Consider the following 24,562-nt stretch of genomic DNA (forward strand, 5'->3'; position numbering starts at 1 on the left):
CCGGGGCCGGCTCTGTGCCGGCTGGCTTTGGGGTCTGGTTTTGCTCCTCACTGTTGGGGACCGTGAACCGAAATAACGTTGGAGGGCCGTGGGTGCCACCTTGGGTCACCGGTGCATGAACGGAGAGCTCAGCCCCCGCGGCCGGCAGCAGCTCCCAACGGAGCCTCTGCTTCGGGTGGCATCCCCAGGCAGGGCTGCGAGTGCTTGGGAGGGGGAGAGGCCAAAATGATCCTGAAATGCGGAGAAGGAGCCTGGGAAGATGGCGTGGAGGAGGGCAGGTTGCGGGCTGAACCCCACGAGCGCCAGGAGGGACGGGCTGAGCCGCGGCTCAGCCGCTTGGGGAGGTCTCCTGGGGCTGCTGCCAGTTGGGGGCTATGGACTTCAGGGGGAGGTGGACCGTCTGGAGGAATCCCAGATGTTCTCCAGATGTTCCACTGGAACAGAGTCCACACAGGTGGACTCTGCCCCCCTGAGCCCCCATCCTCTAGGGATGCTCACGCTTATTAAAAGGACGCCTGGTCCAGCCGGGGATGGACGCGACGGCTTAAACACTCTCTTGCAACTTTCACATCTATGCACGTCTCCGAAGTGGGATAAAAGTGGGGGCAAGACATTTTATTTGGGGGCTGAAACAATGAGCCGCACAAACCCATCCAACTAGGTGAACGGCGTGAGAGGGACGGCTTAATCTGCTCTGTCTGCAGCAATAAAGAAGTTCCTTGTCACAGCGCCGACAAAAGAAAAGGCAACGTCGCCAAGAAAACAATCCTATCTGCAGAAAGATTTTTTTTTTTTTTTTTTTAATTTGTTAATTAGTGACTGCTGGGCATCACAAGAATCGTTGTTTTCTCTGATATGCTGATTTCTTCTGTCTCTCGGTGGAATTGGAGATCACAAAAATAAAAAAAAGAAAAGCTGCTTCTTTAGAAGAGGGAAGGAGGAAGAAGTTTTAGTAAGGTCAGGAGAAATTTAATTGAAAGAATGAGTTTATTTCTTCTTTCCTAAAGGGGTATTGTGTTCTTTTGCTAGACCGAATTGCTGGTAAAAACGACCGAGGCAAAACAAAATGGTTTTTAAATTATAGATCAAGAGCGGGACACTTCTGGAAGCCCCCCACAACTCGGCGCTGCCGGGCACGTCTTGGGTGAGCGGTGCGGGCGGGGGGAGCTGGCGTCACCCCGAGCAGGGCTGGGAGACGCGAAAACCATGCGAGGAAAAGCCTAGAGGAGAAAGTACCGGGGTCTGCGGCTCTGGGTGGGAAGCTTTGAGGGTTAGGGGGGAAAAAAGAGCCAACGAGACTTTGCATGCAGCAAATTAACTGCTGAGTTTTGGGCTGTATTTGCAGCGAGTCCGTCCTGCACCGAAAATAGCTACTACGAGGAGAGCTGTGCACCGAGGCAGCCAAAAGTATTATTAATTCTTTTGCAAGATAGATGCTATTGAGTAAAACTGGCAAGGATTCCCTGCAAAACCCGAGCTGATATCTATTGGTCCCAAACATATTTGTAGAAAGATCAAAAAACACCTCCCCCCCCCCGCCTCCATTCCCTGCCTGCTGGGGCGTAGCGATGGCTTATAGCGCGTATTTACTCTGCCTATCTGCATTTAACACATCTATCTGCGGTGCCAGCTGCCTGCAGTTGTGCCGTCCTTTGAACGCTGCGCTGCAAAAAGAGTTTGCTCCGGCACAACAGATAAAATGCTTTTCCAGCTGTCTTGCGCGCGTCCCTTGAATTATTTCCATGCTAATGAGAGCCTGGCGAGGCGCTCCCGAACCGGAGCCTCCGGACAGCGTCCTGGGGAGCAGAGCGGGGAGAGTTCCATTTTCCGACTCCCCCGTCCTTCCCAGCTCCACGTCACCTGGCAGGAGGAAAGGCCCTTTCCTAAGCTGACGTTGTCACCGGGGTTGTTTTTGGCTCATCAGTGCAAGGGACGGGGAATCCTTCACGCGCCCGTGCGGGCAGGAGGGCTGCCGTGGGTACCGGCAGCATCCCTGGGGGGGGTCCAACAGCCCAACCCTTGGTCCCGGGGTCCCCTCTGCAGACTTCAGGCATCCAAACAGGACCGGGGAGGCCCCATCCGTGGAAATCCCACTCCCTGGCGTGGGAAGGCAGGCACTGGGGTTATCCCCGCGCCGTGCTTCGGCCGAGAGCATCACCTCCTCCCGCCGGTGGGGGACGAGGGGCTGCCGGGGGAGCGCCGGACCCAAGCCCTGTCCAAGGTCGGGCTGATATTCATACATTTTTAATCAAACCTGCAGCTGAGGTTACAGCCCCAGCCTTTGAAATCGCCGTGCAATTTCGCAGTGAGGCTCCAGCTTTGCCCGTCAGCACCTTCCCCGCAGGGCTGTGGCCCCAGCAAAGCTCCTCGCCCCCCCCGTCCCCTGCCCAGGCTGCTTTCAGCCCCCAATTGCAACCCCCCGACTCGCTGCCCGGCAAAGCCATCCCCACCGGAGGACCCACGCCCTCGCAGCCCACCCGCTCCCACGCCGGGAACGATCTGAGAGCATCGGTTCTCTGCAGGCGTGGGGTCTCGGTGCCAGTGCCCCCACCGCGCCGCTGGCCCGGCACAGCCCACCCAGCGTCCGTACGGGCGCCCACCCGCTCGCGCCCTTGCAATGCTGACGCCAAGGGCAGGAGGCATTGACATTCCCATTGGGTCTGCGCAGTGCAAAAGTAAACTTAACGACGTTATCTGCTGATCCGGTAATTAATACCCTGGATGCTTTTTTATTGGAGTGAGCGAGGGCCAGGACATGCCGGGGGTTTTAATGAAGGGCCGTGCCGGAGAGGCGCATCCCCTGGGTTTCCCCTGGAAGGGGCCATGCCAGGGCCTGGGGGGAGGCAGGGGGTGGTTTGGGGTCCGGGGGGCTGCGTTCTGCGTGGGGTGCCTTGTGCCCCACATCGGGTGCCCCAGGGTGGTCCCAGCCCTGCACCCACCTCACCAGCCCGTGCGCCCTGCTTTCCCTCCCCATGCACTATGAAGAGCCACGCTGGAACCCACTGGGTCTTTTTTTAAATGAGATGCTTTCAAGATCTTTAAATATTAGGGAAGAAGTGTTTTCCCAAGCTCTCGCTGTGCTATGCTCCGCAGCACCCGTTCGGGGCAGGGAACAGGCAGAAACCTGCTGCCCGACAGCGACGGGGACACGGGGACCGTTTTGCTCCAAAACTGCTGTATCTTTCGTTGATCCCGCTGCTATTTTTAATACAGATGCCTTATTGAGATTCAAATGAATGTTTCAAATCCTCCCTCCTTTGCATAATTCTTTTTAATTAACACTTCAAAGGTTTGAACACAAGATCTGTGCTATTTCCCTAACGAAGTTGACTGAACCTCCTTTCCCCCAAAGCTCCCCTGCGACATTTCCAAGGGCTAAAGCCGGGGCTGGGCCTGTCCCCCGTGTCCCCTGCAGTAGGGGATGACGGCGTTTGGGCCTGGGCTCTGCAGAAATGGGAGCTAAGGGAAGAGAGGGGGTCGATGGCTGCGGCGCTGGGCAGGGGCTGCCGTGCCATCACCCAGCGCCTCGGGCAGCTCAGCACGTGCCGGGCGGCAAAACAGCCTGAGCCGGGCACAGAAATCTTGGCGTTTGAAGCGAATATGATCAAGGCCACCGCTCTGCCGTCCCCTGCCCCAGCTGCTGCTGTAACACAGCCATGTCCCTCGAGGTCGAACAAAACCTCCCCAAAAAGGAGCACCCCCTCTCCAGGGTGCAGTTTAGTCACATTTTCAATCTTCTTGGCACCCAAAAGGCCTGGAGATGCCTTTCTTCCTTCGGAAATTGTACTGTAAAAATAAAAACTGAAGTTGTCGCACAATCACATTCACTACTAAGAGCTGGAGCTTTTCCTCAGCTACCCCGAGAGCTGGGAAGGATGCAAAGCCCTGAGGCTACAACACAGACGCAGGAGAGAACGAAGCAGCCCGGGTCCCCGTCTGACCTTCCCCCCACCTCTGTACCCACAGGGTCCCCCTGTCTTGAGTGGGAGCAGCCTCACTTTGCAGGACTGGGACCCCGAAGAGCAGCGTGGTACAGCAAACGGGGAAACGAGCTTCAGTTTAAATTCCTGCAAGTGCAGAAATTATTAGACACAACAAAATTGTATAATTAGGATTTAATAAGAGACTGTCCCAGACATGCAAAAGAAGTAGGTTAGACAGTGGCCTTTGTTCAGCTACAAAAGACGTTAATTTGCAAATACTCTTAATATTCATTTTTTGTTATTTAGACTGATATTTTGAAAGTCTCCGATAAAATGAAAAATTTGGACTAAGCATTCCAGTTGCATTTCCAAGCGCAGGAATCCAGCTTTGATGTTCCCCTTGATAACATCTTTTTAGAGCCTTGACTGCATCAAATTAAATTCTGATTACCCTGATAGTGCAATACAGCTTCCAAATGTATTCAGGTGACTTTTTGTTCTGGAAGGAAATTAGCTATTTTGACAAGGATGCTTCTTAGGCAGCAGAGAGATGGGGAGGAAACACCCTTACCAGAGAAGCAGCACGTTCCCAGCCCTGGTTTCGGCACCGGGGCTGCCGGGCTGCGGTGCCCCTTGCGAGCCAGGCTCGCTGGTGTTGGGGCTGCAGCAGGGAGGGGACACGGGCAGCCCCTGCAACAGCAGAATTGCACTTTTGGTGGCCCACAGGTCTCCCAGCACCAAGCAGAGACCTGGTACATCCACCCTCTCCAGAGGGGACATCCCAAAGGGACATGCCCTTGGGTCGCAGGTTCTGGGGGAGCGCGGACCATGGGTGGCCGCAGGACGTGCGGTTAGAGCAGGGCGGCCACATCCACACACATCCACACACATCCACACACAGACGTCCCCTCCGCATGTCCCCCCCCATGCAGGGAGGCCACTTCATGTCTCATCCCCACCTCACCCCTGGATTAATCCCAACCCTGAAGCACCCATCCAGCTGTGGGCACGAGCACAGCATCCCAGGGAGGTGAGGTCCCTAACACAGATGAGGAAGGACATCCCACCCATCGCCTCTTCTGAGCCACCCACGATGCCCAAGGAGCAGGTCGGGATCCCCGTGCCACCCTCACCCCATCCATTTTCATGCAGCGGTACTGCTCCCCAGCCCAGGCTCCGCTCCTTGGCTGGATGCTAGGATGAAAATAAAGTGCAAATATTATTGTTGGCAGAGATTACCAGCTCCCCCACTAGGATTTAGGCATCTTTAAACTTCATGTTTTATTAATACTCACCATACGATTAACAGCACCGAAATATGATGTCTGCAAACAAAGGCATGCGCTACAGCGTTCTCTCCGTGAGATACCGGGGCTCGGGCACTTGATTGTAAATATGCACATTAATGAATTAGATAGTGGAACTACATAAAAGACGGAGCTGGAGTCACCTGCCCTGAGCAGGGACACGGTGCTCACGGCCTTTGCCTCCTGCCCCAGGCAGCCCACCCCCTGCCCAGAGCTGGCGTGATGAAGAACTTGCCGTTTTCTGCCAGCTTTTCTGGGGAGAGCCTCCTATCCCCAAAAACCTGTCCTTCCCGGGTGCATCTCCCTCTGGGAGCGTCGGCTGCAAAAGGGTGCTTGCTCGGTGACCTTGCAGCCAGTGTGGGGACAGCTCAACAGCCGCCGCTGGAGCAGTCCTCCCCCTCGCTGGCAGCCTCGGCAGCAAAGAGGGGACCGACGGAGCAGGGGGTCACAAACCTCGAAACAGCTATTGGGGGCCAGGGCTGAGCCGTGACAGCGGGATCACACATGGGAGCCACCGCCCAGCTCTGCCAGAGCTGCTTGGCCGGGAGAGGATCCCACCCTCCCGTGCTGCCCAGCCGCAGCGTCTCAGGACCCGACCTGAGTGAGCAGCAGCAGCCTTTGAAAGCAAAGGGCAGGGAAAATAATGACTTCAACAGCTCCCTGCCCAGCACCGATGCTGGGCTGAGCCTGGATGGACCTTCCTATGTCCGGAGATTCCTCCCAAGCAAAGTTCAAATAAATTATTCTCCTTCCAGCCGCTGGAGGACAGTGAAGCACACGGCAGCAGCAGATGCCATCAGCACCCGCTCTAAAAATAAGCAATGCGGTGACCCAGGGACCCGCCGTTTTTGCCCAGCTATTTTAGGAGATCCCGAGACCCCGCAACGCGCAGGACCAGGGCCGTGGTCAAGAAACAGAAAGTCTCAAGTTATTTGTTTTTGACAGCAACTCTTACACGCCTTAAAAAAAATAAAATAGCAGGATATCATGGACCACCCTGTACAGAGCAGGTTACAGCTCTGGAATAAGGCTGCATGGCCAGCTTTCATGGCGTTATTGTCAGTCCCCTCTAATTTTCTTGGGGCCTCGCTCTGGAATCAACCCATCACCTGCAAACCGCACCAGCTATTCAGAAAGAGTTTAAAACTTTCAGGTAGTCCTCATAGTAGAGAATTTTGGTTTAAGTCCAGGAAAAGAAGAAGCCAGGAAGCAAGGAAAAAAGCATCCCAGTTTTTTCCTGTATCTTAAGACAGCTGGCAATACTGGGAAAGCCCATCCTGTGAAGGATCTACAGCCTACGGGGGCAGGAATACACGACAGGAGGAGAGATGGATGTTTCATTGCTGTATGGGGTGCTGCTGAGCCGGGGCACAGGCCATGGGCAGTCAAGGAAATTCCCAACTAAGAGATGCTGTACCACGAAAAAAGCACCAAGCCCTGGAGTAAATTCCCCCGGTCCTGCCCCATGGGAGCAAGCGTAACCCCACGATGCTCAGAGCATCCATATGGGCATGTGGTGGGAACACGGGGGAAGAGGGGCAGGAGGCTGGGCTGGGGAGCAGCGTGGCTTACCCGGACCTGCACCGACCCTGGCAGCAACCGCAGCTCCCCCCGGGACCAATCCACAGCAATCTCTGTTTCCCCGTGCTCTAAAGGTCTGCAGTGAGTGAGCTGGAAGGGATGCGGATGACACAACCGCTGTCTCTGCCCCTGCACAATCAAGGTGGCACCGCTCAAACGAGTAGGCGCCAGTCTCGAGGTGAGGGGAGGTGGGTCCAGCACAGCACACTGTGACACTCCTCGCCTCGGGGTGTTGTGGATGCATCAGGGAGGGACTGGCGGAAGAGGGAAAATAATCATGGATTAATAAATAGCACCATCACCCCGCGGCTCAGGAGATCCCTGACAGCAGCGGGCGGGGAGTCACCCAGGGAAGGAGCTGGTTGTCCTCACCTCCAGCACAGGCTGCAGAAGAGCAAACGCCGCATGCCGGCTCCCAGCGCATCTCACCCCCCAGGGCAGGCCTGCAGCCTCTCGGCTGTTGGCAAGCCCTGCTCTTGGTAGAGCCCAAATGCTGATGGCTCCGGGTCCCTGCTTAGGCTCAGGGCGAGAGGGACTTACCAAAGCCCCACGTTTGAGCTGCAAAGGGAAAGCCCCCCCTTGCCCACCAGCCATTTCCATCTCAGCACGGCTCATGCGCTGCAAAACATCCTTAACACACCCCCAGCAGCCCCGGGGTGCCCGACTTCAGCCACAGATTTTATTGTTTAGTAACGAGCTCACCACACCAGCAAGCCAGGACAGGGGTGGATGGTACATGAATACATATCTGTAGTAGTTACACAGACCGAGATTTGTACAGCTTTTGTACAGAGGAAGAAATAAAATGAATCAAATAACAAAATAGACATTAGCAGTCAAACTTTTTTTTTTGTCTTTTTTTTTTTTTATATCATACTAACAAAATCTGATAGCCAAAAAATGACTAAGCTACAAAATTGTAATACATACTGTATGGGTAAAAGGTTATCATCCATTTATACATCTAGTATCATCTTTATTCTGGTAACTTACATGAGGCCTATAGGATCTTAGTGTATTAATAACTCCCTACAAGATAGTGTTGAGCTGCTAAAGCTGCTGAACAATGGAGTACTGGAATTTTTGTTAAGACTTTTACAGTGTCATTTGCATCGTTTTGTTTTAATGAAACCCTCATGCATCTCTACTGCAAGCCAGAGGAACCGCTGGTGGCTGGGGGTAGGCACGAGCTGTAAAGCCCTGGCTGGTAACTTGGCACCCGTCGTTCAGTACGGCACCAGCACGGTGCCTCCCCTTGCTCCAGCTCTCTGGATGCTGTAGGAGGGATAAAGCTGAAATCGCTCAACCAAGACAGATTCTTTTCCCTTTGGTCTAGAGGGTTAGAGAAGAAACCACTAAACACGGAACAGTCTCCATTTCAAAGACTTTTTTTTTTTTGCCAGGTAACGTCTCAGCCTTCAGCAGAAAAGCATCACTAACCATTGGGGTAACGCAGCTGGCCATGAGGGATGGTTCCACAACCAGGGTGCCGGTCCTTCCCCCGGTGCTGAGGGCTTCGGCAGGATGCTGAGCATGTGCATGGCTACCTCCTGCTCCCCACCTTGCAGCAGTGCTCTGAGGCACGCTCCGGATGCAAAACCGGCATGGCACGCACAAGCCAGGAGAGGGGCTGGGGAGAATGCAGCCCCCCTGCACCAGCTCTCGGGGATCAAGATAAGAGCAAAGGCTAAAGCCAAAGAGGGAGTGAAGGCACAAACAGGAACCAGTCCCTGACCAACAACAGGAGATGGGTGCATCACTGCTCCAATGCCCTTGAAAATCTCCCCCAAAGAACCAAGCCAGTAAGACCAAATATTGTGAAATACTTTATACACCACCACATAGGCAAAAATAGCAATTAAAATTACAAATAAATAGAGGGGCTGGGGAATCTCCTCCTCCTCCTTTCCAAGTTTGTCCCTAGTTTGGTCTCGTACAACCTCAGAGGGGCAGCCAGAGGCAGGTGCCCTCGGGAAGCCTATGCCAATTTTGGAGAGGAAGGACATGGCTGGTGTCCAAACCCCCTCCTGGCCACTTTTACAGGGTTGAGCTGAAACCCAGATGACGCATGTGATAACATACCCTGTTGACACTGTAGTCAGTCCTGTCTGGGGAGCAGCTCCCATGGACCTGCACCCCAGGGGTTGTGGGGACACAGGGGACCTGGCTTCGCCCCGCTGCCCGTTTCGGTACAGCCCTGCAACACAAAGACCGAACAGCCTCCACAGAAAGTCAAGAAGTGCCATCAGCTCCTGGCTGATCCTTAGGGACCAGCACAGCTATTTACAGCCAGAGAAGACCATCAGCACTAACTTTAAACCTGCTCGGGACCCATCTGCTGCTGTTCTACATTCTCACCCAAGCTGACTGGGAAGAGCCACAGGTCTGAGCCACTCACAGGGGATGGTCCCTGGCAGGAGACAGGAGCCAGAGACTCCTCCAGCCTGAACCACTGCCACACTGACAACTTTGGATCTATTTAACAGAGCCAAATAGGTGGTCCCCATAACCACTCTTGGGGGATCCCGCCCTGTGCGGAGCCAGAGATTCATCAAGGGAGGTGGAAAGTGCAGATGCCTTTCCTCTGTAGATGAAGGCAGCTGGTCACAAGTCACTAGAAGAACTATCAGGGAAAATAAGCTACAAACCAGAACGGACTCTCGCACCTGCAGGTGCCCGGGAAGCCCTGGGTGTGGAGACAGGCAGCACTGCAAGAAGCACTCTGTGTTAGCTCCACTCAAGCCAGCGGGAGCTGCAGCAGTGACTTCAAAGACCATGCAGCCAACAGGAGCACTTTGGGAAACACCAGCCCTAAATTCCTAAAAACAGCAGCTCCCAGTGAGGTGCTCACTGTCGCAAGCTGTAACAACGAACAGTCCCTCTGGAATTTTCCTAAATCACATCGGAGATGAATACACCAACCAGGAGGATTTTGGAGACCACCCCTATGATCCCCTGGGAAAGTCCCAGAGCTAGGCAGAGATGTGGCAATCTTCCTGGTGATTACTAAGAGCTGATGAAACACTTCTACAAGGCAGGATGAGATCCCACTTGAATTACTTCCAGCCAATTAGATCCCAAGCTCTGCCTCCCCCTGCCGTGCACCAGATTTAAGCTGTGTTTTCTGACCTGCTTTACTCCCCCCGAAGTCACCTTCCTCTTTCATCCTCCCCTTGAATGGAGGGAGATCACCAATCCTGCATCAAGTGAGCAGGGTCCAGTATTGTATCGTAGCCCAGATTCAGCAACGTCCTCCTCGTGGCAGAATTGCAGCCATGAAGCCCAAGTTTTTCCCAGGTTGCTTCTGGCTGCCCATCCTTCAAGGAAGTAGGAGTCTGGCAACCCACTAAGAAAAAGTAACACAACTTTGTAGGAAATCGGGGCAAAAAGCAATGAAGCTGACATGCCGTGATGTTCATCTGCCTGTGGTCTAGCTCAGATCTCCTCTCTCAGTGGTCTCTTCTGTCTTGTCCTCTTTCATAGATGCCCCATCATAACACAAGAACTTCTGAAGACTGGAGGAGTCGGGCACTAACTAGGGGAAGCCTGGTAAAATATTGCTGTGACTCTTCCCTGTGGTACTGAACAGTGAATCTGAACTGGACTCTCTCACACCTTTAAGAACATATTGTCCCCTTCCTCCACCCTAATGTCCCTTGGGAGCTGTGGTGCAAAGTTAAAGAGAAGAGTAAAGCCTTCAGAAGAAGGAACAAGACCCTTGCCTGGGCCTGCACTGCCGTGTACGGATACAAGAGCTGTGTTGGCTCCAGTCTTGGATTCCTTCTGCTCCAAATGCTCGTACTCAGGTCACGCACAGATGATTGCTGTACCCATCCAATACAGACAGCCACTACTGCATGAACGCTCACAGCAGCACCTTAGCCTCCTCCATTCCCGGTAGTAGGGGATGGGTATCATACCAAAGAGCCAAGGATAGCTCTGGAGAATGGCCAGGCAATCCCCGATTAGCTGTTGAACAGGCAAGGAGGGAACCAACTCCCCAAGGCATCTGTCCCACACTGACTGCAGCCAGCATGGAGCTCTCAGGCCGGCGATGCTGAGATCCAGCCGTCTGTGGAGTCCTGTGCTCAAAAAAGACCCAGTAAAACACACAGGAGTGAGGGGGACCAGGCTGGGCAGCCTGGCTGTGGCCCAGGCCATCAGCAGGCCTGCTCAGCGATCTCTCTGCAGGAAGACAGGCCAACCACACCTGAGCGAGGTGTGCCTGTCCCCAAACTCAGAGCCATCACAGCTCCTTCCCCAAACAGCAGTGGGTAAGAAATGAAATAAATATCCCTCTGAAATCGGATTATTTCCCACGACATGCTGTGATACAAGTACTAAGTGCAGCCTCCGTGCTCTAGAACAGCGATGTCTTCTACAAGGCGAGGAGGGAAACACATCCCCACACCCTGCCTTCCTCAGCCTACGCGTGCCAGCGTAAACAGTCAGCCCAGCAGGTTTCACTTGCTTGTGCAGGTCTTCAAGACACCGGGGTGGGTGGAAGGGAAGGGACAGACCACGTGGGAAGAGTGCAGCCCCTGGGCACGCGCTTTGGAGTTGAACACCACAATCAAATCCCTTTGCAGCTCCCGTGCTGTTACTGGGACTCGCTGGCACTTCAGCCGCCGTTCGGGGCAGCTGTCATCCAGACCACATCAGCTGGTGGGATAAGGGCAGCTCAAGCAATACAAATTCCACAGTCAAAACCAATGCAGGTAAGAAAACCAAACCCAGAGAGATCTTTCTGCTGCCTCCTGGAACAATGGCTGCCTTGGAAAACTGGATTCCAGGATTGTCCTGATTACATCAGTTAGTATATTATAAACATTGTCCTGCTTTAAAGTGAAAATACTGTGTCTAGTCTTTTGGAGGTGCTAAAGCCAGATGGGGCATTGTTTTTCCTGACTGTGCACAGGAGCTGATACTGGCATGAAATGATCCTCTTCACCTCTTCTCTATCAGAGCTTCTCCTGGAAAAAAAGAGACCTTGTTAGGCAAAATGAGGGCAAGCACAGATGTCTTTTTATAGAAGAGGAAACTGAGGCACAGAGTGGGAGGCCACCAGGCCTGCCATGTCCTGACCCACTGCTCTGCCCAGTAAGCCACATTGCCTCTTCCTCAGGCTGGCCATCGTGCCTGTAAGGAAACGAAGTCTGAGGCTACAGATCTTGCCCTACATCATGAAAACCACAGGAGACCAGGACAACGTGTCCCATGAATGCCACCCACGTAAAGGGGAAGGCAGGGATCTGAGACCGAGCAGGTTCTAGCTGGGGCTGCCAAGAGTCATACAGGCACTGACCCAGCAGTCTGAAGGGAAACTCCCTCCCCACTGCTTCTCCCAGAGGAAGCACCCGTTGCACCTCAGCGTGCACCTCACTAGCACCTTCCTGATGGCTTCAAGTGGTTTTAATGGTAAGGTGAGGTTCCCACCATGCTTGGGAACTGGTGTTGTGCAAAGCCCCTTGCTTTCGCTGTGGGAATGACACAGTCAAGCTTTGCTGGCTGAACTGCCTCTGTCCAAGAGCTGTCCCCAGCACAGCAGGCAAGAAACCACATGAAGCAGTCACTGTTTTAAACAACATTCTGCTTTTAACTTACCTCTTGCTTGTGGGATTTATCCTGCTGGTGAATCCCGTTAGCAGACCCAGAATTTCCAACAGTCTGCAATGGAGAACGGACAGTACTTAACTAAAGAGGGACGCAGAGCCTAGTGGTTTTGCCTACAAGCGCTGAGATCTGGCAGGACTGCCACCTCCTTCCTTAGCAGCCCAGCACACAGTGCCTACTCCACGCAAGGAAAGGAGAATGCAAAAATCCCAGCCCACTTTAGGCAAGAAGCTTCCTGCCCTCTGCGCCCTGGCCCAACCCCCCCGTGCCGGATTGCATCCTTCCCAGCTACAAAACATTCCCCGAGTTCCTTACGGACACAGACTTGCTCTTCACTTCTGACTCTTAAATCCCAATAAACAAACCCTCAGCCAAGGGCAGCGTTAGCTGCAGAACGCGGCACAGCAAACATCCCGGCAGCGAAAAGGACATTTGCCATTCCCTATTTCCCGTCTCTGGGGACAAGTCTGGCAGCCAGGACAGGCTGTTCTATCTTTAGAAAGCACAAGAACTTTTAAACATTTATACTGTTTCTTTAGCAGGGATAATATGGAGCCCTTCAGCTTCAAAACGACAGTACAACCGGCACAAACAAGAGAAGAAAGCTGCAGCCTGAAGTCACAGCATGCCAGATGTCAGTTGCTCGGGTCTTGGTAATCAGATTCACCGTTGTTGATGAATTGCTGATGGCAGCAAAACCAGACATTATGGGGAGACAAGACTGCAAGGTTTAAAACCCGTCATTAGAGGAGTCCCAGCTACCCAGCTTCCATTCTCACTGTGACCATGAAGGTGCATAATCAACCCTATGGGACAGAGGTTTAGTTTGGGCAGGAAAACCAGGCAGAGATTCAAACTGAGCTCTGCTTTGAGAGCCTGAACTGTTTGCCAGGCAGTGAATCCTACCTGGATGGATGGCCAAAATAGTGCCACTGTAGTAACTCGGTCTGGGGTCTGCACCCACAACCACAGGCGATTCAGGCCTTACACAAGGCAATATATCCTACCTGCAGCACACCCCATCCGTGTACTAAGCAGCTATCAGATACCAGGAATTAGGTTTGAAATTTCGTCTCAGTACATGGTCACGATAATGAACACAAAGTGCTGTAATTCACTTGAAATTAAATAAAAAAGCTCCCAGAGCAATCACTGCAAATTCTCCAAGAAAAGGCCCGAGTGCCAAACCCTTGTCATTTCCTGCAACGCTGCGAGATCAGGGTCTCCCAAGACATGGAGAAGGCAAAGATCCTCTTCCTCTATTACAGGACAAATACTTTCCAGCTGCAGGCACGGAAACAGCAAGGCAGCAATTACTCGACAACGAGACGAAGACACAGTGCCATTATGCTCCCCCAGCTCCTGCACCTCCTTGTCTAACAGCAAGGCCAGCCATGCACATCAAGGACTGCAGAGCGCGGTGGCTGACTAAGCCTGCGAAGGGAAGAGCAGCAGCAGCTTGTGGTAATTAGAGATTTCCTTCTTGAGCGTGCTGCGACGTGAAGGCTCTGCAGACAAAGGGAGAGCGATGCCAAGGCAGATCCCTGGGCAACAGCTGCTGCTGTCAGAGAGGAGATGGGAGGTCAGAAGGTAGCGCAGAATGGGTTACAGCAGAAATGTGGCTTCTGGGGAAGAACCATCAATTCCCTAACTATTGCACCAGGATCTCTTTAGGCCAACAACATCCTCAGGCTCAGCCTGAAAGCCCCAGCTAACAACTCCGCTTCATAAGGGGCAGGATGAATAGATATCATACTGAAACTAGGGAGCTTTGATCCAGACTTCCTTGTAACTAGGCACTTTAAAAATCTGACATCAATAGAAGCTTGAAGCCTAGCTTCCCCCGATAATCCTCTGTCTGTCTCTTAGTACCATGGTTTGTAGTTGACAGCATAATACTATCTTGTCTTATCTCTAAGATTTCTTAAGCATGAAAGTATCAAAGTAATACCAGGGATAGATTAGCTGACCTCATAAGGTCCATTCCAACCCACTTTATGTAAGATTAGTTATTTTCTACAGTTGGGAAAGAAATAATTACCACCTGCACCACCTCTGGAGACAGGAATGCAAAAGGGAAGATTTCCTTTTCTCAAGGGACTTAGCCTTAAAGCAAACAGAGAATAACTTTCCCCACCCCTCCCATAGCTTCCAACAGATGAGGTTGTCACGATGCATTTTCATTTGACACACAGCAATTACAGCAGAAGCTAAAGTCACTCTGGAGGTACTGACAGGATTATAGTACGTCTTGGACTGCCACAAACTTGTCATCACGACTACAGCTGTCCTGTCTGGTGCTGGCAGACAGCTGCTGCCGCTGCACCGCGGGATATAGAGACTTGTCTGCAACACACAGATGCTCAGCTGAGCCAGCAGAGCTTTCAGGGCTGCAATTTTTACCGTGCACCCTCCTCCTGACTGCCTCCCTGCAAGTACTACTGCAATGCAAACAGCTGTTCAGTGTATCTGTAAACTGTGCAGAAGACTGTGTCAGGGGAGGAGGAGAAGACCTGATACCCCCCCCAGATTACCTACCACAACATATCTGCACCTGCATCAGGGAAAACAAGCTCTCTGCCCATTCTCTGTGTCTACTGGCTTGTTCTGTACTACCCTAAGACATTTTTCAGCTAAGAATTTAAGTGAGCAAGTACAAGAGGAGCACTGGCACATCTGGGCTCTGAAAGGCATGACCTGGTTGCAGACACAAGAGAAGATACAGCTAGAAGAGAAAAAAAGGACGTGAAGCACAAAGCTTGGCACAAGGGGCAGGTCACTTCACAGGAAGAATCAGTCAGGGCTTAGACACCACAGGTATGAGACGGAAAAAGCCAAGCGTGGAGAGTCAAGTTATTTGCAGCCTTCAATTTCACAAAGAAGGATGCAAGACAAACAACAGAAGCAGTTTTGCTTTTGTCAGAAGAAACAAAGAGAGACCAGAGGAAGTTGGGAAGAGAAGATAGCAGCTGGAACGTGAACATTCATGGTCCATCAGCAAACCCAGATCAGACACAGAGATTCCTCCAGGAACTGGTTAGAGAAATGGAAAACATTTTCCCAGTCACCTCCAAAGTTTGTGCTTATGGACTGCAAAGAAATAATCCTCTCAAAGAACAGAGATGGCAGAAATCCTCAACTTCCCTATTATAAAGTGCCTGTACGGCAAGGATGTGCAGCAACATGTCATTGTACGCATAAAGAACAGTTACTCACACCGCAACCTTCCCCAAAACACCACATTTAGCAACCATTCTTGCAGAGCACAAGAGGATCCGTAATTACTAGCAAGGCTTTTCTCGGTTTTAAGCTGCATCTGACAGAACAAAGTCTTGCCAGGCTGTTTCCAGCAGAGAGAAAGGGACCCAGCTGAGCGCATCACCCCCCACAGCACAGGGCAAGGTCCCAGGAGATTTCTCAAGAGAAATGACTGCTGAGGGCTGAGCGACCTGGGAAATGGTTGCCAATGCTCTACCTGTGTTTTCTCGGAGGAGAGCCTCATTGCTTCCATGAGCTTCTCCATCTGGTGGCCCTGCTCCAGCGCATTGCGCAGCACATCCTCCGTGCTGACGAGCCGGTGCTGCAGCCGGATCACTTCCGACTCTGACGAGGGGTCGATCAGGGAGTATCGCCTCTGATCCGTTACAGATTTTTCCTTGTCCTTATACAGCAAAGGGAAAATAGGAGCATGTTAGATTAAAACCAGTAACTACAGAAACTAAGCAAAGTAGAAATCCACAGTAACTCACATAACCATGTTTTGATTTCAACAGTAGATGGGGTCAGAGCACAACTCTGAAGGCAATCGTATCGAATACAACCAGCAGCAGCTCCAATTTGTTCCCAGGAGAGTTCAAATAAATTATTCACATTTCAACCACTGGAGGACACTGAAGTACACAGGAATTAGAGGACTTTGTTTTACACACTCTCTGATCTAGGAATAAGCCATGTGGGGTAGCTGACCGACCTTCAGTTTCTCCCACAAATTTTAGCCCTATTTAGCTACGGATCTAAAAACAGTGGGAACAGGAAAACACTGGAGAAGGACAGCTGGACATTTTTGCTGCTTAATGAGGTGCTACTAAGCCAGGCCACAGCTCACAGGCGCTGTCAAGGAAGTTCCCATCAGATGCTCAGTAGCACAAAAGAAAGCACAAAGACTTGGAGTCAGGGTGAAGGGCTAGAACCCCCAACGAGCCACACACAGCCCTCCAAGCCCCCAGGTCAAGGCCAGGAGGAGTTTTGGTGCCCTCACCAGCACAACCAGTTTTTCTCGCAGCCCCTTGATGTCATCTTTGAGCTTCTGTTCCTTCAGCCGCCACTCGGCTTTGTGCACCTCCCGGCTCAGGTCCCGCTCTGGCCCAGGCGAGTGCCGGTTCGCTTCCAGTAACAACGCTCTCAGCTCGTTCAGGCTCCTGGAAGAAGCAGCACGAAAAGGTGAAGACATTTCCAGAGCCCACACACCACTGCAGTCCTGCCACGCTCCCTCCCGCCTTTGTTACAGATCCAAAGAAAGGCCAGCGAGCAAACCTGACCCAACTCCCACCACTTCGGGGGCTTCAGAGCTCTTGTCCTCCTCACTGCATCAGCTGTAAAGAGACTGGGACCTGCACAGGGCACCGTGTTTCAGAGGAGGGCAGCAGCCAGCTTCGCTGGCTTGTAGATGACTTTATTCAGCATCTACAGGGGCACTGAGCTGTCTTGCAGCTCCTGGTGAGCAGTGAAAGAGCAGTCCCTTTGATCATTCATAGCCCCTAATTTTAACCAAATTCCCACATAAGCATCTCTAAAGAACAGGAAAGCTGGGGGCTGGAATTCAACAATTCAACCTTTTGATTTCTTTTGGTGGTAAATTACAGCATCCTGAATGAACACAAACACACTCTGTCCAGCTTCATCCTTCAGACCTGCGGACTGACCTTTCCTTCTTGAGTAGCTCCTGGCTAATCAGGACCAGTTGCCCTGAAGCATCATGTGTTTTCTTGGTCAAGGCTTCCAGTTCACCTTCCAGCCTCTTCTTTTCTTTTAACGCCGAATCAGCCTTCTTTTCTGCCGTTTTGCATTTATTTTCCAAAGCTACGAGAAGCAGAGGATACAGGGGGAAGAAAGGTCACTTAGTCCTTTACTTTCATCCCTGCTTTTTGCCTTTTCCCAGTTCCCACTCCTAACAGCACAGGTCTGATTAGCTCTGGATCTAGCCCTATTTAAGGGGAGATCTCAGAAACAACATGCCCAGCTCTGTTTATTTCTGCCTGTTTCAGCTTTTAACATTCAATGAGCCCAAAAACCCCTTCTCACAGGATGCAAATATCTTCTGCAGGGTTTGTATTCACCTCCTGAAAAGAGACCAGAACTCCTGAACAAATTTTTACCGACAATATCCACTAACAGACAGGCAGTGTCATGTTTTAGACCTGCCCCTTTCAGCACCTGGGCCCTTGTTTAAACACCAGTACAGTGGACGAGCAGGGAAACACCTAGTTCCCACCAGCACTGGATTAGGGAAACTTACCACTTACTTGGGCCCTTAGAGTTTCAGTCTGGGACGCCAGCGATGACACCTCTTTGTCTCTTTTACTCAGCTTGTCTTGGAGGTCTGTGGGAGAATGAAAAGACAAGACACAGAAGCTTGGAAAATGCTTTGTGCAAATCAGGAAGGTATCGAGTGTACAGCACAGGTCGGGGTGCGACAGGGGCATGGTGGCGGTACCCTCCATCGGCAGAGAAGCAGCAGGAGACAGATAACGGGTGTTTCTCACTGCATCTCACCACCATCCAGGTATTAGGAGGCAGGATACACAGCTGGGAAGCCATATTGGACAGGTTTAAGAAAGCAACCACAAGGAGGGGAAAAAAAAGGGAATAAAACTTTAATAAAAACCACAAAAAGGAGCTTTCAGCACATTTCTTTGTGTTACCTCCTACACTGGAAGGCAGAGACAGTTTTAAAAGTAATGTTTTCTGAAACTGATGCATTTCCACACTCAGAGCCGTAGATTTGAAGTATGATGCTTTTGTGACTCAAGTCTGAACTGGTTGTTTTTAGTATATCCTATATATGGCTTATTCAGCGTGGAAACAACATGCACATGGACTGAGTGGCCATTTTAAGAGCAGTGGCTGCTGGACCTAGTTATGTTCTGCCCTCACTAGGCAGGAATTACCTGTCAATCAGCATACAATTTGGTATAGCATATACGTAATCCAGTACCTGCAGAGACAGTGATGAGGCCGACTGACAATGCCTAGCTAGCATTGAGGGCAGATGGAAACAGGACAAAAACACCTCTGTCTGAATCCACAAACAGCTGGAGGGACACTCAAACAAAGTTTCTATTAAGTAAAGTTTAAGCCTGCAAAAGTCCCCAGTAACCTCCGTTTAGATTGCTACGTGCTCAGCAGGACTTTAACAAGGGCTTTGCAGAGAACAGACTCCTTAGAGGTGAATAATTGAGAAAAAGCTATGCCACCCTAAGCCAAATGCCATTTGAAAAGAGAAGTGACAAGTTAGTTCTTTAGAGATCACCTTTGTGATCTACACTGATAATGTTTTCTGCTAAAAAAAAAAAAACCAAACCCACACACAACATCCCTAAGGAAGAATGAAGAAATATGAGTCTCCTGGGAACGAGCACAGGAAGATGAGATCTGGAAGCACCTTACGTGTCTTGGAACAGCCCTGAATCCTTCACAGACACCCAAAAGCGTATGTCATGCACATGCAATGTGGTAGGACATTGCTCCCAACAGAGACCATCTGGGCCATCCAGCTCTAATCTTGCCAGGTCTGCTGTTGCTCAGACTAGGCGTTACAGCTTACCCTCTTTGTGAGGGAGGCTGAGTGCAATTCAGTTTCAAAGCTACTTTATACAATTTTTCTGAGTGCATAAATTCTGCATTTTGTTAAAAGGATGGATTTGATTTATAGTAAGCTTAATTAAAAAAAAGTAACCCCCATTATTTTAAGCCAGTCACATTAATATCTACCATTAGCAGTCCTCTCCTATGAACAAATTGCATTTAATGGCTGGATTTTACCTGCTGTAAAAATCAGTGATGGGATGGAAGTGTGCCCATTTCCCCAGATCTGTCTCCAACCTGCACCATCTGCATGGTGAGTGTGTAACACAAGTAAAAACATCCACCCCTGCACATGCTCAGTCAGATTAGAGGAAAAAAAAAGCCAGACAACAAATGCCATCCAGCAAAATATGAGAGATGAAACGGCTTCCTAAGCCCCTTCCACACAGCCATCCCTGCAAGAGCAGAAAGTTAGAGGAAGGGAAGGCACGAGTCACAAGAACAGGGCGTTCCAAGAAAAAACAATAAAATTTCCTACCTTCCATAGTCTGCTTCATCTTTATCTTTTCTTCTGAAATATCATTAGTTTCAATCATCTGAAATAAATGTAAAATACGAGATGTAAACCAGCCCTTTACCCAAAGATTCAAAGCAAAGTTAACAACCACAAAGCCCCATCCAAAGCAGAGGTGTATCCTGTACCCAAGTTACGATGTTTTACATCCTTCCTGGGAGGGAAACAAAGGCTTTTGAGGAGTCACTTCTACAGTTGGGTGCTACTGAAGGTTAACCAGTACTATCTGAGAGTGCCTACACACCACAGGCAGCTGAGCCCAACAGCAAGATTCACCCAGGAGGGAAAAGAGATCAGGCTTTCCCTGTAAGCTCCGGTTCCAGCTTTCACACACCCGGAGTTTGCACAGAGCGATGGAAGAGCTGCTCTCCTTTGGACCAGTGTCTTGTGGTTAATCATGGCAAATTTTCAGGTGCAAATGCTCTTTAGCATTCAGCTTGAGATCTATCAGACAACAAGTTCCTCAACTTTTGAAGAATCTAACTGTGCCCAAAGTTATAAAAACAGTAATAAAACGTTGATAAAATAATATTAGAGAATGAATACATTAATAAAAATAATAAAAAGCAAATTCTGGTCCATATAGAGGATTCTGCCTTTTCCCTATCCTCTTTTGTCTATACTGCCATGAAAAGCCAGAGACCGCAGAGCTCACGGTCAAGCTTTCCATTGCAGAGGCTGCAATTCAGCCCTTTAAACCTCTTCACGTCCAGCAGCGTTTGGTGGGACCTCAGGACATGCCCCAGATCAAGCAGTTGCTGTGGCCACCACCACTGAAAGCCCCGAGGTCAGGCCCCGAGAGCTTGAGTGGGCTGCAGGATACGTCTTGAACAGAAGCAGGAGCACACCCAAAGAGGGAATACACCACCTGATGTACTTTTGGTACAGAAAAACGATTTAACTGCTCTTTGGAAGCGCAGTTGTGGTTCTCACTTGAAGGTCTAGGAAAGATGGTCACAAGACACATTTGTTTAAAATATTTGGATAGTTAATACTGCAGTCACATTAAATTAGCTAAGACATTTAAAAATAGAATTTGCCTTGTGATACTCAAAGGCTTTCACTCATGCATTTCTTCCCACATTTTCCTGATTTTAAATCGACACATAGTTAAAGTAATTATTTCAAGACTCCCTGGTTCTAATCCAATATCAATATCCCCCAGAGCCCTCTCACTTATTTAAAGGGCTCTGGAACAAGCCTCCAGCTTCTTCTTTTACATTCATTCCTGTTTGAATATTGGCTATAATATGTGACATGTTGTAATAACTTTTCCCAGGGCCCTGGCTGTACTTATTGTTCACGACTGTCTTCACTAGATGAAACATGTTGAGCAACCCTTGAAATACCATTAATGCTGTAGATTGCTCCTTGGGCTTCTGCCTCTCCTGTCCAGTTCAGCATGCCTTTTTGCAGGCATGAAGCTCTCACTTGGCCAAGAGTAATTCATGGGCTTGACTTTCCCCGCCTAGAGGTGCAACCGATTTCAAAGGGGCTGTTCATGCTGGCAAATTAAACATAGGCATTGTATTCACTTCATTGGCACCTCAGTCTGAACAGCGACTACACCGCCAGTGATAGATTTCAAATGAGTATTCTTAAAACCTGCACATTTCATGGCTTATTTTCATTTTCTGCATCCCCACAGGGACAAGTTGTAAGTTGGGTTTTTGCTCATTTCTCATGCAAAATCCAAACACGAACAGGAGTTCAGCCTAGAGCCATGAGCAGCAATCTCCTCCCCTCACTCTAGTGCAAAACCAGCCATGTATCCCTGTGCCACGCCACACAGGCAGGATGGCATCCTGTGGCAAATAGTCAAAAAAATGAAGATGATTTAAAAAGACACAAAGGCCACAGAAAATTGACCTCTTCCTATTATTATTGGTTTTATTCTAGCCTTCCCTGGGAGGCTCAGGACTCGTATTTAGTCAGACGTTTTACTTCCCCAGCCTGGTGCCATCCGGACCCTTGCTAGCACCTCTTCCACTACAATCCTTAAAGGCAGCATCTCCCCGTGTCTCTTGTATATGTTGCGAAGCCTCCCCCACTGCCTCTGCCGCATTGCTGGCACCCACCTCCCACCCAATCCCATCAGCTCAGCCCCCTAACTGGGGCCCTCAAACCATGCTCCACGTGCTGAGCAAGCTACGTGCTCTGTCTCAGCATGGGCAACGACTCTTCTTCCACCTTGTCCTCCACCTACCCCTAAAGGGCCTTGCTCAATAATACACTAAGGCTGCCGCAGCTCCTTGGAGGACAACAGCTGTACTGTAGAAACAATGCTTTTTCAGCTAAGAACGCGGCTTGCTCAGGATGAGAGCCCACCCCTGACAAACTACGATAGTCCTATTCCGCTGCCACAGTGCTCGTGTGCCTTCAAGCCCACATGTGGCCCACTTGCTTCTCTTGACTCTAATTTCTTCTAATTGTGCCACTGTACTGGCTTTCAAGAATGGGAAGACACCTTTGGCATGGAGATGCAGTGCAGAAAAAGCACTATCAATGAAAGGTAAAGACATCCAGATACTCTGAGGCACAGAAGCCTCAGAAAATTGCACAAGGCAGCAGCTGAGGGCTGCTCCTAGGAAGGGTTACTAACAGGGATAACAAACAAGCAGAACGACCCAGAAGTCATACGTTTGCATGCTGAGAAGGATGCAGGGCCTCCATGGACTGCAGCTTGTTCTCTAAGACAAGCACTTTTTCCTGCAATCTGTGGATCTCCTGTTTGCTCTGGGCTTCTGTTTTCTGCAATGTTTCATAGTCCAACATCTTCTTCTCAGCCAAAGAAATCTGCTCTTTCAAGAAAGCTATTGCTTGTGTCTGATCTTTATATTCACCATGAAGTTTCTCCAGTTCATGCACCCTCAGCTCAGCATCTCGACACTTGTCCTTCACATCTTGGAGCTCGAGAAGGTGCTGATTGCTTTTGGTTTCCAATTGCATTTTCCAGTTGCTGTTGCTTTTTTCCACTTCATCCACAGCCTCCTGCAACTTCAGTTTGAGGCTCTCTTTCTCCTTTATATGAACAGCTGTCTCAATATCATGCTTTGCTTTCAGGTTCTCCAACTCAAGCTGGTGCTCCATCTTTATACTCTCCACCACTGCCTTCAGTTCCACGATCTCCTTGTGCTGGGTGTCGGGGCCTGTGTTCAATGTGGCTTTGAGGTCCTCCAGAGACTTCTGGTGGTCAGAAGCCAACGTGTCCAACTTGGACTTCCAGTTGTCCATAAGCCCCATGTTCTCATTAGTGGCTTGTTGAACTTTATGCTTTAGGTCAACGATTTCCTGCGAATACTTCTCATTGACAGCTTTCAGCTTCTCCATTTCCTGCTGGTACTTCTTTAATGTCTTCTCATACTTCTCCTTTAGCTGGCTGCTCTCCTTCTGATGCTCCTTGTTGGCAGACAGCAATTGATCTCGTAGACGAAGAGCCTCTGACTGCAAGCCAAGGTTATGCTCAGGGGTCTCTGCTTGGTGAGAGCTCCTGAGGCACTGCCGAAGCTCATCCACCTCACTGCGCCTGAGGCTCAGCTCCTCCTCCAGCTGCAGGATTCTGGACTTCTCCGCTACCGTCGTTAACTGCAACACGACAGAGAAGACAAAGTCAGTCCCCACCTCTCATAGCCACATCCTTCCTTTTAGTAAGTGTGCTCCAGTGGAAGTAAATCCAAAGTACATTAGTCAAAGTTCAAATAAACAGGAAAAGAATACCCAGCACCCTCCAGTTTGAGTATAGTTTTGCACCAGGGTAACCATCACCAATAACTCTAACAGTTATGTCTTTGTGCCAATTGCAATTTGTTTTTCCTAATATGAACCTCTCGTTTTCCACAGAGAAACACACATCTTTGAAGCAACCATTGAAATTCGCTAGAGAGCAACAGTGGTTTATGAAAAATAATGTCCTGAAAGGGCATTATATTTCCAGACTAGGCATCTTGCCAGATGATGCACAGAGGAAATGTGACTGCACATGCAGGAATATCACAAGCATTTAAACCAGCATTAAGCATATCATGTTTCCTTTATTGCTCAGCAATCCTCAGCCTACAGACCTTCTTCTGCATCATAATTTGTTTACCCTGGTGTAAAAAAGGAAGGGGATTTTTACACATGAGTACTTGTTAGAGTTAATAGCAAAGTAAAAATAACGTAGAAGGCTAGAGGATGCAAGACAACTCTGGCCATGGTTAACATTGAGCATAAGGGCTATGGATCAATGTCTTAAGATCTGAATGTAACCTAACAGGGCTGAACTACCTGCTAGTCACAGGGAGTTCAGGGTGCTGCAGCTATGGATGGAGGAGATTTGACTAGATGAAATATTAGAAAAAGGCAGAAGAAACAAGGAAACCAAGCGGATCTTCCAGTGCCAAAACACAAGCGATCAATTCCATTTCATTTCAATTGCCGTTTTCCCCACTAACCATCAGCCCAGGAGGCTGGGTATTTTTTGTTTTAGATGGGCCCTTCAAACCATTTAGCCCTTTTGGAGAACCTCACGTTTGTGTTTTCTACAGCTCTAACAAAACCATTGGTGGAGGAGCAAGCTCACTGTAGGCAAGTTCACCGCTTCCCACACCACACCAGCATGAAAAAGCCCTTTCCACATCTGGCTGCTTTTAGGATCGGGTGCGTTGTTCATCTGGGCAGCCTGTCCTGTTGCAGGCATGGCCAAGGAACAGAGCTGGCCCACCTGCACTCACCAGGATCTTCCATTTCAGATGGCAGCTCCCACAGCTGGAGGGAGGACA

At 50.2% G+C, this 24,562-nt stretch overlaps 1 protein-coding gene across 4 annotated transcripts in view; it reads right to left on the reverse strand.

Annotated features, from left to right (window-relative positions):
- Positions 1-7,470: 7,470 nt before the first annotated feature.
- The window catches only part of CLIP2 (CAP-Gly domain containing linker protein 2), an 84,625-nt gene continuing 67,533 nt past the window's right edge, over positions 7,471-24,562 (reverse strand). For all 4 annotated transcript variants that reach the window (XM_076354362.1, XM_076354359.1, XM_076354360.1 and 1 more), the window contains 8 exons: positions 22,443-23,387; positions 19,767-19,824; positions 17,940-18,023; positions 17,347-17,503; positions 16,683-16,842; positions 15,900-16,085; positions 12,416-12,478; positions 7,471-11,784 (listed from right to left, as the gene is read on the reverse strand). In XM_076354362.1, coding sequence (XP_076210477.1) covers positions 11,773-11,784; positions 12,416-12,478; positions 15,900-16,085; positions 16,683-16,842; positions 17,347-17,503; positions 17,940-18,023; positions 19,767-19,824; positions 22,443-23,387 — 1,665 coding nt within the window. In that variant the 3' untranslated portion in view covers positions 7,471-11,772. The remainder of the gene's footprint in view (positions 11,785-12,415; positions 12,479-15,899; positions 16,086-16,682; positions 16,843-17,346; positions 17,504-17,939; positions 18,024-19,766; positions 19,825-22,442; positions 23,388-24,562) is intronic.

Source organism: Aptenodytes patagonicus, chromosome 17 (genome assembly GCF_965638725.1).
Source record: "Aptenodytes patagonicus chromosome 17, bAptPat1.pri.cur, whole genome shotgun sequence".
Classification (NCBI taxonomy): Eukaryota; Metazoa; Chordata; class Aves; order Sphenisciformes; family Spheniscidae; genus Aptenodytes; species Aptenodytes patagonicus.